This window comes from Ambystoma mexicanum, chromosome 4q (genome assembly GCF_040938575.1).
Source record: "Ambystoma mexicanum isolate Mex_15411 chromosome 4q, UKY_AmexF1_1, whole genome shotgun sequence".
NCBI classification, from domain to species: domain Eukaryota; kingdom Metazoa; phylum Chordata; class Amphibia; order Caudata; family Ambystomatidae; genus Ambystoma; species Ambystoma mexicanum.
Window position 1 is genome coordinate 637,514,589 of NC_090928.1, and position 15,937 is coordinate 637,530,525.

The 15,937-nt window shown below is 48.9% G+C and overlaps 1 protein-coding gene across 1 annotated transcript in view; it reads right to left on the reverse strand.

The window, feature by feature from the left end:
- The window catches only part of MDH1 (malate dehydrogenase 1), a 237,330-nt gene that overhangs the window by 114,536 nt on the left and 106,857 nt on the right, over nucleotides 1–15,937 (reverse strand). The window contains exon 4 of the mRNA XM_069608193.1: nucleotides 13,273–13,448. Within this exon, the coding sequence (XP_069464294.1) occupies nucleotides 13,273–13,448 (176 nt within the window). The remainder of the gene's footprint in view (nucleotides 1–13,272; nucleotides 13,449–15,937) is intronic.

The window sequence follows — 15,937 nt, forward strand, 5'->3', positions numbered from 1 at the left end:
GCAGACTTCTCTCGCCTGCGGAGTAGACTCTTTCCCCTAAAATTTCTGGCATCCAACGGTACTAAGAAGGGAGGCACCGCCATCCTCTTTGCTAAAGACCTGAGGCCCCAGATCCTGGACTTGCTAAGATGCCAGGAGGGTCGCTTTATGGCAGTCAAATGCATTATCCTCGGCCAACTCTACACCCTCATCTCAGCATACGCTACCAATAAGCACCAGGAAGGATTTTACCCAAATCTAGAAGATTGCCTCCTTCCATTCATTGAAGGGCAAGTGGTCATTGGAGGAGACTTAACGGGGTCCCGGACCCCCTTAGGGATAGATCTCACCCCCCCCCCCCCCCCAACATCCAGGGCCCTGAAGTTGGCAACAGCTCTGCTACACCTGTTTCGCTCGTTGAACATTGTTGACACCTGGCGGGTGCTTTCCCCGGAGGAGAAAGACTTCACCTTCTACTCGTACGTGCACTGTACCTTCTCTAGAATCGACCTACTACTGGCCTCCCCTCAGATCCTGTCCTTCACGGACGATGTGATTGGGCACCGGATCCTCTCCGATCACGCTCCAGTCGCGCTCACCTTGCGGTCCTATGACCCAGACCCCCCCTCCTCACCGCCAGTGGAACCTGCATGACCCTATCTTGGGGGACATGGCCGTCAGACAAAATCGCCAGGACAATTCCTTTGAGGAGTTGGAGAAGGACCTTGCTCGGTGGCAGGCGCAGGATATCTCGTTGTTAGGACGCATAACTACATGCAAAATGAACCTCCTCCCCTGCTTCCTGTACGCCTGCGCTTCCCTCCCAATCGCCATCCCTCTTCCCCCCTTTACAGTGGCTCCAGAGGAAAATCGGCTTTATTTGGAAAGGCAAGAAATCGCAGATACTTCGGAGAACGATGATGGCCAGCACGAGACTGGAAGGACTGGGCGTGCCGGACCTCCGAAAATACCAAATAGCCGCACAGCTGGCCCACCTTCAAGCTTGGGGTTTCGCCACTTTGCGCCCGAAGTGGGTAGAGATCGAACAATCCTGTCTCCCCCCTCCACTTTCTCCCGTTTATTCCTACTACACTACACTGGAGTTGGCCAGGGGTGTTGACGGCCACGAAGCAGTCGATAAAAGCATGGGAGTGGGCCCGCAGACACCGATTTATCCCAGGAGGCCTGAGCGCATCCTCCCTTATCTTCCTCAACCACGCCTTTTCCCCGGGAGCACACCCAAAGAATTTTAGGAACTGGGTGGCAGGAGGCCTTGAAACTCTGGGGCAGCTCTTCGCAGGAAAGGCCCCCCTCACTTTCGAACTCTGTAAAGCAAGTTTTCAGCTAGCGGAAACAGACAGATTTACCTATGCCCAACTAAGGCACTGGTGCTCCCATCTCCAGACTTGGGCGGCAGCAACACGACCCCTCGCCCCGCTGGAGCTCGTAGTGAAGGATCTGCCAGCCCGGGGGAAGATCTCGGCACTCTACAAACCTTTGCAGGAAGACCCCCCCTCCATAATAGGCCCTCCTATATGCCCCAATGGGAGACAGACCTGGGCCATGCTATTGAGGACCACACATGGTTAGGCATCTGGACAAGAACACGCACAGCATCTTGTTGCATCACGAACCGGGAATGTGCTCACAAACTGCTCCTGCGCTGGTACTACCCCCCCCCCCCCTGCACCTGCATCACTTTCAACAGGCCCTGGATCCCCTCTGTTGGCGTCACTGCGGCCACCCAGACTCCTACTTCCACATGTGGTGGACCTGCCCCAGGAGAAGGGAGTTCTGGACCCAGTGCCTGGCCACCATAAAGGACATCACACAGGTGGAAATTCCGCTAACGCCCGAGCAAGTCCTCCTGGGGATTCCGCTCCCGGACTCTTACGCTAGAACAGGGATCCCAATTTTTGTCAGCAGCCAAAATCACAGTGGCCCGCACCTGGAAGTCCGCGGAAGGACCCCTGATGACCCTCTGGTGGCTCAAACTGTGGGACATTGTGATAGCTGAAAAGGTCAATGCAGCCAAAGTGGGACGGCTTCACCGATATTTGGGCACCACTCCTAGACTATGATCGTTCCTATCCGGCACTGACCTATAAGCCACGCCTGATCGCAAGAGCCCTCCACTCCATGTGGAGCCGGGCTGAATGTGGCCCCGAAACAATGCCCACTGGGGATTCAGGGGTCGGGGGACGGGATATCTTCTCTTCTATGTTCTGCGAGAACAGAAGCACTGTTACTGTACAATTCTCCTGTGTGTGGATTATAAATAAACAAATAAAAAAAAAACTATGTTATACTCCTGAGAAGTACACCCTTTTGATGTAATATTCAAGTACAGTTGCTTTTCAGTTCACACAGACTAAGGGAAGCAATCTCTAACTTATTTTAGGATAACTGTTCTACTTGAGGCAAGTAAAACCTATACACTTTTTAAAAAGGAGCCATCAGCAACTTAAAGCAGGTATAAACGTCAGACTATTTTTGTGTCAGCCTAAAACAGACCAGGTAAAGCAAAACCCAGTTTTATACTTTATGAAGGACTCCGTTATTCTATGTAGGTAAAAACTAATGCAGACTTATTCTGGTCAGGCTAACAGCAAGTCAGGGAGAGCAATACCCAGTTGAGAAACGTATACACCTTTTCTCTGAAAGAAATAGTTAATGAAGCTAACAGCATTACTTTTGGGAAAGAGGCACAGCCAATTTACAGGAGAATAAAATAACCTTATATCTACTTTCTATTAGGATGGCGAAACAGTTTATAATGGAAGAAAGAGGTTAACATATACTTTTCAGAATGGCAGAACATTCTTAAGGTAAGAGAAATAGCCTTGCATATACTTTTCACAATGGCTGACATTACATTTCTAAAGTAATAACTTTTGTAACTGTTCACTCTCAGTTAGTAACCAACTTCTTTTCACTTTTAAACATTCATTCTCTTTTCTAGGCAAAAGGCCCAATCCTTATAAGGCTTTACCTCATTCTTGGAGCATAAGTGTTCAGTGGCAGAAGGTCGTGTGGGGGAGGGGGGATGTCGCTAAGGTCTAGTGTCCCACAGGCAGGTCAGGAGAGGTTCTTAAGTACCAACAGTCAGAGTTACTAAGGAAGACTGTTAGAACAAGTATGACATGCATTACTTACCGTAAAATCATTTCTGATGGTTGCATCTGCTTAGATTCACATGCTGTGCATATGGTCCGACATTCAGTGGTCACCGCTGAGTATTGCATCTGGTCTTTCGAGAATCGAAAGGGGACGTCGACATGGGCGTGCCTGTAACACTATCCCTACGTGACGTGTAGTGTAACCAAAATCCCTCACACGTCGAGGTCCCTCCGATTGTACTTTTTCTGCCAAGAGGGAGTCTTGTGACTATCGTGAGCGAGTACAGTAAAGAGAGAAAGTGGTAAGACGTCTATGTTCCTTCCATCCGAGCTGGGAGGAAGGGTGGGCGCATCTGAATTTGAGCAGATCCAACCATCAGAAATGCTTTTACGGTAAGTAATGCATGTATTCTGATGGATGTTAATCTGCTTAGAATCACATGCTGTGCATAGACTAGCAAGCAGTACCCGGAGTTGGAGGTGGGTTGTGAGAAGGAACAGTAGTGACAAGATGTCTTAGTACTGCCTGTCCCACCCGAGAATCAGACCTAGAATGAGTGTCTAGGCAATAGTGTTTTGTAAAGGTATGTACAGAACTCCAGGTTGCCGCTCTGCAAATAGATTCAAGGGGAACATTTGCAATGAATGCTATGGACGCCCCAGTGCCTCAAGTGGAATGTGCTCTAGGCTTAAGGGCAGTTCTCTCTTAGCAAGATTTTAGCAGAGTGTAATGCATTTGTCAATCCACCTAAAGATAGTGGATTTGGAGACTGCGTCGCCTCTTCCTGCCGCCACCGAAACGAAAAACTGAGTCTTTCTAAGTAGTCGAGTTCTTTTCATGTAGAACTTGACAGCGCTGCATGCATCCAGTGTGTGCAGGGTTCTCTCTTGCAGGCTTGAAGGATTTTTAAAGAACGTTGGTAGTTCCATTGACTGGTTCACATGGAACTTTGAAATGAATTTAGGCGCAAATCTAGGGTGAGTGCGCAGAACCACCTTGTCTTTGTGAACTGTTACGAAGGGATCTAGGATCAAGAGCGCTTGTAGTTAACTTACCATCCTGATGGTGGTAATAGCTATTAAAAAAAGCAGTCTTAAGGGGGAGGTCTTTAAGACTTGCCTTGTGCATGGGCTCGAAAGGAGCCCCCATAAGCCTAGTCAACACCACGTTTAGGTCCCATCCGGGAGCTGGGTTAGAAATGGGAGGGTGAATTCTTTTCACTCCCTCCATGAAAGCCTTAATAACTGGCATCTTCCACCATGACACTTTTTGTTGTGATGTAGTGTAGGCTGAAAGTGCAGCTAGGTGTACCTTTATGGAGTTGAAAACCAGGCCTGAGTCAAGTAAATGAGTTAGGTATAACAATGTGTGTGGGAGAGCAGTTAATCGGGTTACTGCTCTTTGAGTTGCACCAGATGACAAACCGTTTCCATTTACTGGAATAGCAGTATCTGGTGTTTGGCTTTCTTGCCTCCCTGAGAGTGTCCATACATCTCTGAGGGAGTTGCAGGTGTCCAAACTCTATGACCCCAGGAAGGAGCCAGGCTGCTAAATTCAATGTCTGCGGGCATGGGTGAAACGTCTCCCCTCGGTCTTGCGACAAGATGTTGTACGGGCAAGGCAGTTTGACTGGAGGAGATGGAGACCATTTCCATCAGATGAGCGAACCAGGATTGGCGGGCCCACCAGTATCTGGTTCCTGGTGCATCTTGTACACAATCTTGTTGAGAAGGGGAGTCGGGGGGGGGGGGCATAGACAAATCTCCCTGACCATGTAATCCAGAGTCCGTTCCCCTTGGAGCAGTCCTGGGGGTACTTGGAGGTGTAATCTTGGCATTGAGCGTTCTCCAGACTTGTGAACAGATCTAACTCTGGGAAGCCGCATTCTGCGAAAACGTTGGAGACGATGTCTTAGTGTAATCGCCATTCATACTCCCTGGGCAACGGAAAGTCTCTGCTGAGTACGTCTGCCAGAAGATAGTTCCCCTGCCTCTACTCTCCGGAACTAATCCAGAACAGGACTGCGAGACTTGTCCTTGGCCTCAAGCCCTGGGATCGTATCTCTCCAGCTCTGAAATCTCTTCACTGGCTCCCAGTGGATGCAAGGATTAAATTCAAAACCTTCTGCATCGTCCACAAGGCTTTCTGGGGCCTGGGTCCAAAATACCTTCAGCTATCCCTCCGCAAATACCTCCCCTCTCGAGCTCTTCGCTCCTCTACCTCCTACTCCCTCAGGGTCAGTCGTTTTTCAAAGAAACGAGCTGGGGGTAGATTTCGGTCTTCGGCTGGGGCCTCCCTCTGGAACAGCCTCTCTCCCACTCTAAAACTTGAGGAAAACACCTCAAGACCTTCCTCTTTTCTTCTGCCTTCGCTCCCCCTCTCCCCCGCTGATCTGTTCTCTTGGCACTGTGCACCTGGCCACCCTCTGTCCTTCGAGCCCAGGTACCTGCTCACCCTGTCAACTCTCCCGCACTGCCTCCGGGCCACCCCTTGCACTGGGGTCTGTATCTGTACCCATACAGCCACCCCCCCCTTTTCTTCCAGCACTTATCAGACCAACCCTGTCTGCTGCCTTAAACCTAGCACTTGCAAATTGCTGGCTGCATTACCACTGTTTCCTTTATTATTTATCTGCTTCGCACTTTCCATTTCTCCCTCCTTCCATGCACTTTTCCCCTCCCCCTCTCCCATGCACTTGCGCATTCTCAATGTCACTGGGCCTAGTAAGATCGCTGTTTTGTTCTCCCCTGTTCCCCTCCCTTGCCTTGTCGCGCTCTGAAACACTTGTGTATGAGCGTGATAGAAATATAATATCAACATGTGATCGTAGGAACATGTTGCGTTTGATAGCCCACTTCCAAATGTTCTGGGACAGTTTGGACAGTCCTGGAGAATGAGTGCCCCCTTGTTTGTTCAGATAGTACATGGCCGTGGTGCTGTCTGTGAGGATCAGGATAGTCTTCCCCTGCAGTTGTGTCTGGAAGGCTTTTAGTGTTTTGAACACTGCCAACAGTTCCAACAGGTTTATGTGGTTGGATGCTATGTATGACGACCAAGCTCCATGCGGTGTCTGTTGAAGCAGGTGAGCTCCCCACCCTGTAAGAGTCTGGTTAGAGTGGCTTCCGCTGCGGGGGTGGTAAAGGATTTCCCTTTCAAGAGGTTCTCCCTCGCCCACCACTTCAGCGAGACGACCACTAGATTGTCCCACTGTCTGCTGGCCTGACACCACTGGCTGTTTAGCCACTCTTGCATTGGGGGTAGGCACATGTGAGGAACCAAGTAGATACATGAAGCCATCATTCCTAGCAGTCGCATAGCATTGCGTACAGTCACCTCTCGACTGGCTACATACTGAGGGATCTGAAACAGCATGTTTTGGACCCTCTCGGAGGGGAAGACGAGGCCGTCCTTTGTTCGAATTAGAGCCCCTAGGAATTGTTTGACCTGACTGGGGTCTAGGCTGGATTTCTTCTAGTTGATAGAGAATCCCAGACTGAATAAAAGATCCATCGTCTTTTGGGTATTTGACAGACATGTTTTGCAAGAGTCTCCTGTTATGAGCCAGTCGTCGAGGTAAGGATAGACCGGGATGGATTGCCTGCACAGATGCGCTGCTGCCACCACTAGTACCTTTGTAAATACCCTTGGTGCAGATGCTATGCCGAAGGGTAGTACTTTGAACTGATAATACTTGTCCTGTATCATAAATCTGAGGTATTTTCTGTGCGCTGGCAACATTGAAATATGAAAGTATGCATCCTTCATGTCCAGTGTTGCCATAATCCCCGTGTTAGCAGTGGGATTACTTCCTGCAGTGTGACCATGCAGAACTTTCGTGGCTTCACAAACGTGTTCGCTGCGTGAAGATCTAGAACAGGGAACATGGTTAGATCCTTTTTGGGTACAAGGAAGTACACTGAATAAATACCTTATTTTACCTGTGCCAGAGGTACGATTTCAATGGCTCCTTTCTCCTGTAGTGTTTCTACTTCCTGCAGAAGAATACGAAGATGGTCTGGTGTCAGTCATCTTGCTCGTGGAGGTCTGAATATTGGGGACCAGTTGAACTCTATACAGTACCCGTGGGCCACAGTCTTTAGCACCCACTGGTCTGTAGTCATCTCCTCCCATGCCTGAAGAAATGATGTTAGCAGGCCCCCGACCGGGGAGGCATGAGAGGGGACCCGAATCTTCGTGTCATTTTGAGCCTGAAGCCGGGGAGCCTCTGGAGGTAGAGATCCAGCCTCTTCCTTTGCCACGGCGTGGACCCCTTTGGGGATATGTGGGTGGTGTATGCACTATTTTCCTGTGTAGAATTCCAATTGTTTCCCGATGAGTATTGTTGCTGAGGGAAATGTTTGCCACGGAAAAGCCGTTTGGACCCAGATCCTCTTCTCGTAGAGGGTCTCTGTGTAATCTGGTCTAGTGTTTTTAAGGTGTCATGCTCCTTTTTTGCGGTTTCGAGGGCCTCATCTACCGCTTTCCCAAACAGGTTGGATTTTTCCACGGGTTTGTTTATTAGGGACGCTTAAATCCAGAGTTCTGTAGCCAAGCATGTCTTTGTGCTCTGAGCTAGGGATCGACCAGCAGTTTCTGCAGAATCCAAAGTATTCTTAAGAATGCTTTGGTTCACCGGTCTGCCTTCAGAGATAGTGGAGAGGAGACGAGTATGTAAGGGTTTGGGAACCACCTGTATGCCTTCCTGTAGTAAAGCCCACTGGGCATCGGCGTAGCTGGCCAACAAAGTATTGTTGGCAATGCACGTTGAGAACGCAGCCGCAACCGTGATCCTTTTTCCCAGGCCGTAAAGTTATTTACCTTCCTTATCAGGGGTGCCTCGCCGGTTGACAAAAGGGACCCCTGCTTGCTTTCATGTAGTAGTCACCACGAGGGAATCTGGGGTGGAATTACCTCCGATATCAAGAGGGACTGATGGAGAAGGGCGAATGTTTTTCTATTCGCGGGTTGACACCTCTTGTGAGAGCGTGTCGATAAGGATGGCGCCAGACCTTTTCTAATTGAATTGAGGAGGGGTAATGGCCTGGCTGGCCAGTGGTTTCTCCTTAAGGATGTCTTCCACGAAGTAAGCTTCGGTGGCCGCCTCATAGGTAGCATTCTTCAAATGATCAGCTCCTTTATGTAACATTAAGTTAAAAGTCAATTGGCCACCCACTGGCGATGGTTGTTGCCTAGTGGGAGTGGACTGGGGAGATTCCAGGAACAGGACATCAGGGTCTTGATGATCCAGGGATTGCCATGGTTAGAGGGTGGGTAGGGGGGGGAGGGGGTGTGGGGGAATCACCCACATTTGGGCTTTCTTCCCAGACCTCTATGGGCTCATGCATGTCCTCAGGGTTGAGGAATTTCTCATCCTGAGTATCAGCATGAATGTCATCCTCTGTTATGTCGTAATTGCATATATCCTCTTCTAAAGAGGGGTCAAAAAGTCTTGGAAACTTAGCTTTGGGGTCCACAGGGCTCTAATCCCTTGGCCTCTTTGGTGTGGGTTGTTCTGAACGCGCAAGAAACCTGTCCAGCCTTTCCATGTAGTTCTCTAGTCTAAAACCAAGGACCTAGAATGGTCTAGAGGTGGAAACATGTCTTGAACGTGTTCAGCCGTCGAAAAGAGATTTTTGTCGCATCGTCGAGAATAGCCCTCCTTCACACTCAGAGAACTCCTCCTGGGGAACAGACAGAGGTGAGACCTCTCTGTCCTTCTCCTTCAACTTCTAGGTGGGTTCCAGTAACACCCCCCCCCCCCCCTAGTCCATCCTTGGACCTAGACGGATCCTTGGGCCTTTCCGTGGCCCTCGAAGCATCCCGAGCCTGCCGCTTCTGAGAATCGGCAGTGACAATCCTGGCTAAGCTGCCGGCGAAGTCCTCCGCGGTGGGCAGGCACATCGCTTCATCCTGTGTGGTGGTCCTTTTCGGCAGGGTCTTGTCCTCTGCGACCACCTTCTTCAGCGGAACCGGAACCCGATGGTCGCTGGATGCCTTCTTGCAATGCGTCTCGGCGGAACCTGATATATTGGGGGTAGCGCCTTTTGTTTTCGAGTTTTCGATTGCCCGGTCACTAGGCACAATTGCGGCTGTGGGTGGGCTGCCGATCCTAACGGTCGGCGGGTGCCGCCGGGGCTTCCAGTGCACCCGTTGACGCTGAAGTCTTCTTCGACCTGGCCGAAGATGGACTTGGGGTTGTGTGCTTTGTGCTGTGTACATGTTCATCTATGTCGCTGGGGTGTGACTTCCCCATAGCAGTGCCTAAGCCGTGCCTAGCGGGGCCGACGATGCGGAACGCGAGTGTTCCGTCGAAAGGTCAACAACTTTCGGTTCGGAGGTATGATAGTCACTCTCGCCGTCACATTCGGTGGCTGCGGCAGCCGGAGAAAATTCGGTCTTCAACATACCGTAGGCTGCCCACCGCTTGACTCTACGCTCTTTTAATGTCTTAGGACAGAGGAGCTTACAAGCCGTGCATCCGTCCTCCTTGTGATCGAGCGGCAAGCACCGATTACACCGTCTGTGCCTGTCTTTCCAAGGTAATTTGCTCCTACAATTAGGGCAAAACCTAAATGGAGTCCTCTCCATAGCTGAGGATGGGCAGAGTGGCGAAGACCAAAAGGGAAAGAGGAAGGAAAGGGAAAGGCATTCTCAATTTGTATAGAAATGTCCACCCCCACCCCACTCCCTACTGAATAGGCCGGCGGAAGGTCCGGCTACATGGTCGGCAGTGCCGACTGGATCACCGTCCGTGGAGTTCTTGAAGGTCTTCGGTGGAGGTCTGTAACAGCATCAAAACAAGGGACGGATAGGGCCATATGAATATTTTATATAATTATTCAACCAAAGGTTGATGGGACAATAAGCAAAGTCTTTGACAAGCTCTGCATCAAGGCAACCAGTATGCTGGGCAGAAAAAAACTATCTGAGGGACCACGACGCTTGAGGGATTTTGGGTACACGACACGTCAGGTAGGGATAGCTTTACAGGCTCGTCCATGTCGACGTCCCCTTTCGATTCTCGAAAGACGAGATGCAATACTCCGCGGTTACCACTGGATGTCAGACCATATGCACAGCATGTGATTCTAAGCAGATTAACAAACATCAGAATTTACATAACAGTTAGTTGAGGGTCGGGGGCTTCAGAGAAGACACCCTTGGAGCAATTCCAGCAGTGGCCTGGGTGCACTGAAGAGAGGACTCCCAATCACAGAAAACACTGCAAAGCTACACAGGAATCACACAAGACTTAAGGTAAGTAAATACCCAAGCCAGCACAGAAGATGATTTGCAGCAGGACAACTTCAGAATCTGCAGCCAAAAACCCAGTTGTTTAATTCCTTCATCAAGGAAGCAGGACACTGGAAGGACCTTTGCAGCAAGGATCACAGGGTAGGATGTGGCTCTAGATTTGGCACCTTTTTCAGGAGCACAGAAGACATAATATCGCCAGTTGGATTCTTGTTGTTAGCAAGGTCCAGCACTCTGATGAGGGGACTTTTCGGACTGGAATCATGCCTCTGGAGATCCAGCCGGATGCCAACAAAGTTTCAGCGCGATTCAGAAGACTGTGCGCAGCACAATGGCATGAGGTCCCAGGGTATTTGGGTATTGTAGACCCGCAAGGTCACATCATGGCGTGGGATGGCTCAAAATGCAGGTCTTCTTGAGTCTAGTGGGTCTCACCAGGCTCTGGGTAGTGGTCATCGTTTTCAGAGTCCCCAGTTCGATTGGAAGGAAGGGCTACAGCAGGCTCCGGTTACACAGAAGGCACTCCAGTCGCTGGAAATCGTTTCAGCCACAAATTCTTCATCTTCCTCTTCGGTTTTGGTTCCAGTGGTCGACTACCCCTTCAGCTGCCAGGATCTGACTTATGCAGGAACCCAGTCAATCAAACAGCCTTGCAACATTCAAGCTTAAGCGGGTTTATAGTCCTTTCAGGACATCCAGCCTTCCAGTCTGAACTGCAGTCTCGCAGTCAGGCTGGAAGACAAAGGGCTGTGTTACGCTCACCTGGTCTACGGGGGCATTGGGGCACGTTTGCAGCCCTTCCTGGACTGGATTCCTCTGGTTCAGGCTCTACCCTCAGCTGCGGTAGTATGGACAGCTCTGGTTGCTGGTAATGCCCTGGGGAGAAGGTAAGAGGAAATGAGAATGCTGCAGTGGAATTGCCATCCCCCTCAAACCCTTAGTTCCAGAATGAGATCAGCATGCGTTTTCCCATATGACCTCACCTGCTGTTTTGTAATGATGAGCTCTCCCATCCTGCTTTCTCTCAGCAGGGGCGCCGGTTAAGGAACAAGTTGCGTCACTGGTCCATGTGCGTGGGGCCCAGACCGGCTGCGACCAATCCACCTTGAAGGTACGTTTTTTGTAGCAGTGATTATTGTCCGTGTCTTTTGTGTTGAATTTTTCCCCAATGATTATTGTCCTTTCTTTCCCCCTATAGGTATGAAGATGGCCATGCGGGGTTGCGGAGATGGAAAAAAGTTCAAACGGTGCATGAGGGGATTTAGAAGAAGACCCCACTAGAAGGTAAGTTGGGTTTCCAGATGGTACGCAAGGATTGCGAGTTGCACGACCAAGCGTTAAAAGTTTATGCAGTTGCTAATCTTGTGCGTTCTGTCTCCCTTAGCAGGTGCGGCCAAACGGCGCTTGATGGCGAGCGGCTATCCGAGCACTTGTCGGCAGCCAGATGGATTAGGCACACTGCATGCAGAGCACACTTTCAAATGAGCCTGTAGGGCATAAAGGTAATGGCCCTAGACCAGTGGCCATGACAGGCTGCAGAGTTGGACTTCTCCCTCGCTTCCTGCCTTCAGACACTCAGGAGCCTGGGAGGGGAATCCACAGGATTCCCGCTGAAGATAAAAATCACACAAAAGAATTTCCCAGCCTGGTTGTCAGGGGAAAGGAACAAGAAAGGACAAGAAATGCTAAAATGGCAACAAAACAAAAAAGACCGGGCCATTTTGGTAAAATGAGCACCCACGGGTGCCTTTACTGTGGCTGTGGAAAAAGCATGCAGTAAAGGTGCACTGAATTAATAAAAAGGTTCACTGCCACAGCCATTAAAGGTAAGTTTGTCCGTGTAACATAAATGTTACATTTAAAATGAGAAAGGGGCTACTCCATATCTCCCCAGCATTACACAGAAGGTGGGGGGGGGTGTGCTGGTCTCATAATAATAAAATTTAGAATTAATCCAAAGATCCTTTCTACCCTTGGGGAAACTGTAGTTCTCACAAAGTTAGCCAGAGAAAGTTAAAAGGGGAGCTCCTAGGGCACCCCCAGCAACAATAGGCAATTATTGCCAAAAAGTTGAGGAAAACTTTTAAAGACACAATGGAGTCGCTTAAATTTTTTTTTTTTTTTTTAAAGTGTAAAAGATTCGGTGACTGTGGAAAAACGTACACAGAGGTATAGGAAAAATAATCTACCAGTACAGCAAAAGGTTCTGGGGTTGACACAGGTCAGGGAGATTTAACATCGTTATGAAAATCTTACCTTACAAGGGTCTACAACAAAGTAGAATTGCTTACAAACGGAAGTGATTGGCTAGCAAATTACAAAATTGCCCGGTAGTTTAGTGCAGTGTGAACTCAATATAAAAAGGAACAAATGATTTACCTATAGTTACATCTAAAGAAGCATTCTCCCAGAATACAAACTAGCGACAGGATTAATGAAAGTGGAAACCTGACAAGTGAAGTGAATGGGATTGTTTTTTTATTTTGCCGATTTGTAAGCCCCAGGTTGAGTTCTCTGCCCTTTAATTCCCCTTCCTGAACTGCAGTTACCTCTATTCACTGGAAGTGGTAGCATGGTGGACCCGGAGTCAAAGCTAGAACTCTACAGATCCCTCGATTTTACACAGGAATGTTATATAGCCCTAGAGCATTTAAAGGTTTGCACCGGGTCTTCGGTTATTATGGCCAGGACCCTAGGTCACACTCTTCCAAGTCTTCAGTGCTTCCGTGCTTCCAAAGTTGTAATCTAGTGCCCATCAATGTCATATACAGAACACAGCAGGCAAAGTCAACAAATGTTGATCAATTTCTGAGGCTTACTGGATGGGGCCAAGTACGTATTCAGTAATAAAAAACAAATAAAATGTTAAAAAAGACCCACCAATTTAAGGGCTGGAACATACATACACAAAGCAATTACCTTCACGCTCTTCTTGGCATACTTGTCCAAAGCAGCACCCTGTGATTTGAAGATTTTCACATTTGCTTTCAGTAGGTCTTTCCTCTCCATTCCCTCTCTTCTTGGCATAGAGCCAACCAGGATTGCAACATCAAGGTCCTTAAAAGCCACTTCCTCCTGGTCAGTTGCAATGACTTCTACAAATGAACAAGAGTTACATTTTTAAGACTTCAACAAACTAGGGCCCGTTAACTAAGAACGCAATTTGATTACCACCTGCAGCATATAAAACCCAGAGTGCATAAATAGAACCGTCTCAGAGCAGATGGATTGGCTGGTAATCAAGGCTCGCATCGGGGACAGCCAAAAGACCTGTAGTGCGCACACTTACACAGCAGCGCTAAGGTACCAATATAGGTTTGTGCAACCTCTGCATGACTAGGTCAAAGGAAAGGTAAACTGGGAGACGTGTGGAGAAACTGCAGGTGACAACATTGAGGCCAGGGAAGAGGAGCAAGAGAGGGTACCTAATCTTTCCTTGGCTGCAGCAACCTCTACAAGCCCCCGCCCCCCCCCCCCCGAGGGTGATTGTGCTCCCACAAAAGATCACTTTAACCAAGGAGGGTTGGCTTATGAACCTTCTCAGACGAACAAGCAGAAGTTCTCCAGGCCATTCAAAGGTGTACAACGTGCGACTGATGTTCAACATCAGTCACGATTTGCAATAATTGGTCCCAACCACATAAGTGATGGACACATGGTACATTGGAAGCAACTTTCTTTTTTTGTTTTCAACTGTCAGCGCACTGACATGAATCACTCACCGTAATAGCATTTCTGATGATTGTATGTGCCTAAGTTCACATGCTGTGCATATAGTCCGACATCAGTGGAAAACAGAGTATTGCCTTTTTCTTTCGAAGATCGAAAGGGGACGTCGGCATGGGTGTGACTAACACCATCCCTAACGTGACGTGTAGTGCACCCAAAATCCCTCATGCGCCGAGGGCTATCTGGTTGCGTTTTTTCTGCCGTGAGGGAGTGTTATAGTCAGAGTATGTAAGTACAGAAGAGAGAAAGTGTAAGAGGTCAATGTTCCTTCTACTCCACTTGAGGAGGAAGGGTGGACGCATGTGAATCTAAGAAAATACAATCATCAGAAATTCTATTACAGCGAGTAGTGTATGTCTTCTGATGCTTGTGAATCTGCTTAGAATCACATGCTGTGCATAGACTAGCAAGCAGTATCCAGAGATGGTGGGATGTGTGCAAGAACAGTAACAAAGATGTCTTAGCACCACTTGTCCCACCTGAGAATCAGACCTAGAGTGTGTATCTAGGCAGTAGTGTTGGGTAAAGGTGTGTACAGAAATCCAGGTTGCTGCTTTGCAAATGGAATCAAGAGGAACATTGGCAATGAGTGCTATGGTAGCCCTTGTGCCCCAAGTAGTGTGCTATAGGCGTGAAGGGTAGATCTCTTTTGGCAAGAGTGAAACAGTGTGATGCAGTTTGAGCCTCTTGGGAATAGCGGATTTAGAGACAAGGTCCCCTTCTCTACCAGCTGCCACTGAAACGAAAAACTAGTTTGTTTTGCTTAATGTCTGTCTTTTCCAGATAGTAAATCGCTCTCCTTACATCAGTGTGTGGAGGCTTCTTTCCGCAACTTTAGTGGGGTTCTGGAAAAAGGTGGGTAGTTCTATGGACTGGTTTACATGGCACTTTGAGATAAATTTAGGTGCAAAGTGAGGGTGTGTGCGCAAAAACACCTTGTCTTTGTGAATTATGACAAATGAGTCCTGAACTGAAAGGGCTTGCAGTTCACCAACTCTCCTTATAGAGGCGATTGTCATCAGGAAGGCAGTTTTGTAGGCAAGTGCTTTAAGGCTAGCCTTGTGCATTGGTTCAAAGGGATTATTTGTATAGTGCCTAGACACAATGTGTTTCAAAGTGCTTCAAGGAGGGAGGGAACAAGGGAGAATACACGTACATTCTTACAAGTCCTTGAATCAGTACAGAATGTGAACAATAACTATCAAATCATAACAGATAGTACAAGTGGCAACTAGCAGTAACATTACTATGCCTACGACAATTGTTGCAGTGCAAGAGTGACAAGAGGATGGAGAAGGATGGGGGGGTGAGGGGAGAGGCGAGAAGAGAAGGGGTGATAGGAACACAATAAGTGACCATCAATTGAAGGTCGACGACTGGTCAAGATAATGCTGGGGTGGGAGGGAGAGGAGGAAACAGAAGGGGAAAAAAAGGCAGAACAGTCAAGCTGCATCAGTGGTCAAGGAAACGATGATAAGAGTAAGTTCTAAGAAAAGTGAGACAGGCGGCTACGGATTACTATGCCTGACGGCAATTGGGGTAGTGCTGGAAGTGCTACGGAGGTAGCCTAGGAGGGGAGGAAAGGGAGGTGGAGAGGGAGGGGGCATAGGCAGTGAGGGGGTGGGGGTGGGAAGGAAGACCAATCCCAGGTGGCGAGGGGAAGAAAAGGGGCAAAGTGAGGGTGGGATTGGTAAAAAAAGGGGGGGCAAGGGAACATGAAGACCCTGACAAGGGGCAGGGGGAACATGGGGACACTGGTGGGGGGCAGGGGAGACATGGGGACACTGACAAGGGACAGGGGGACATGGGGCACTGGCAGGGGGCAGGAGGGGGAGCGAGAGGCAATGCTCATGGG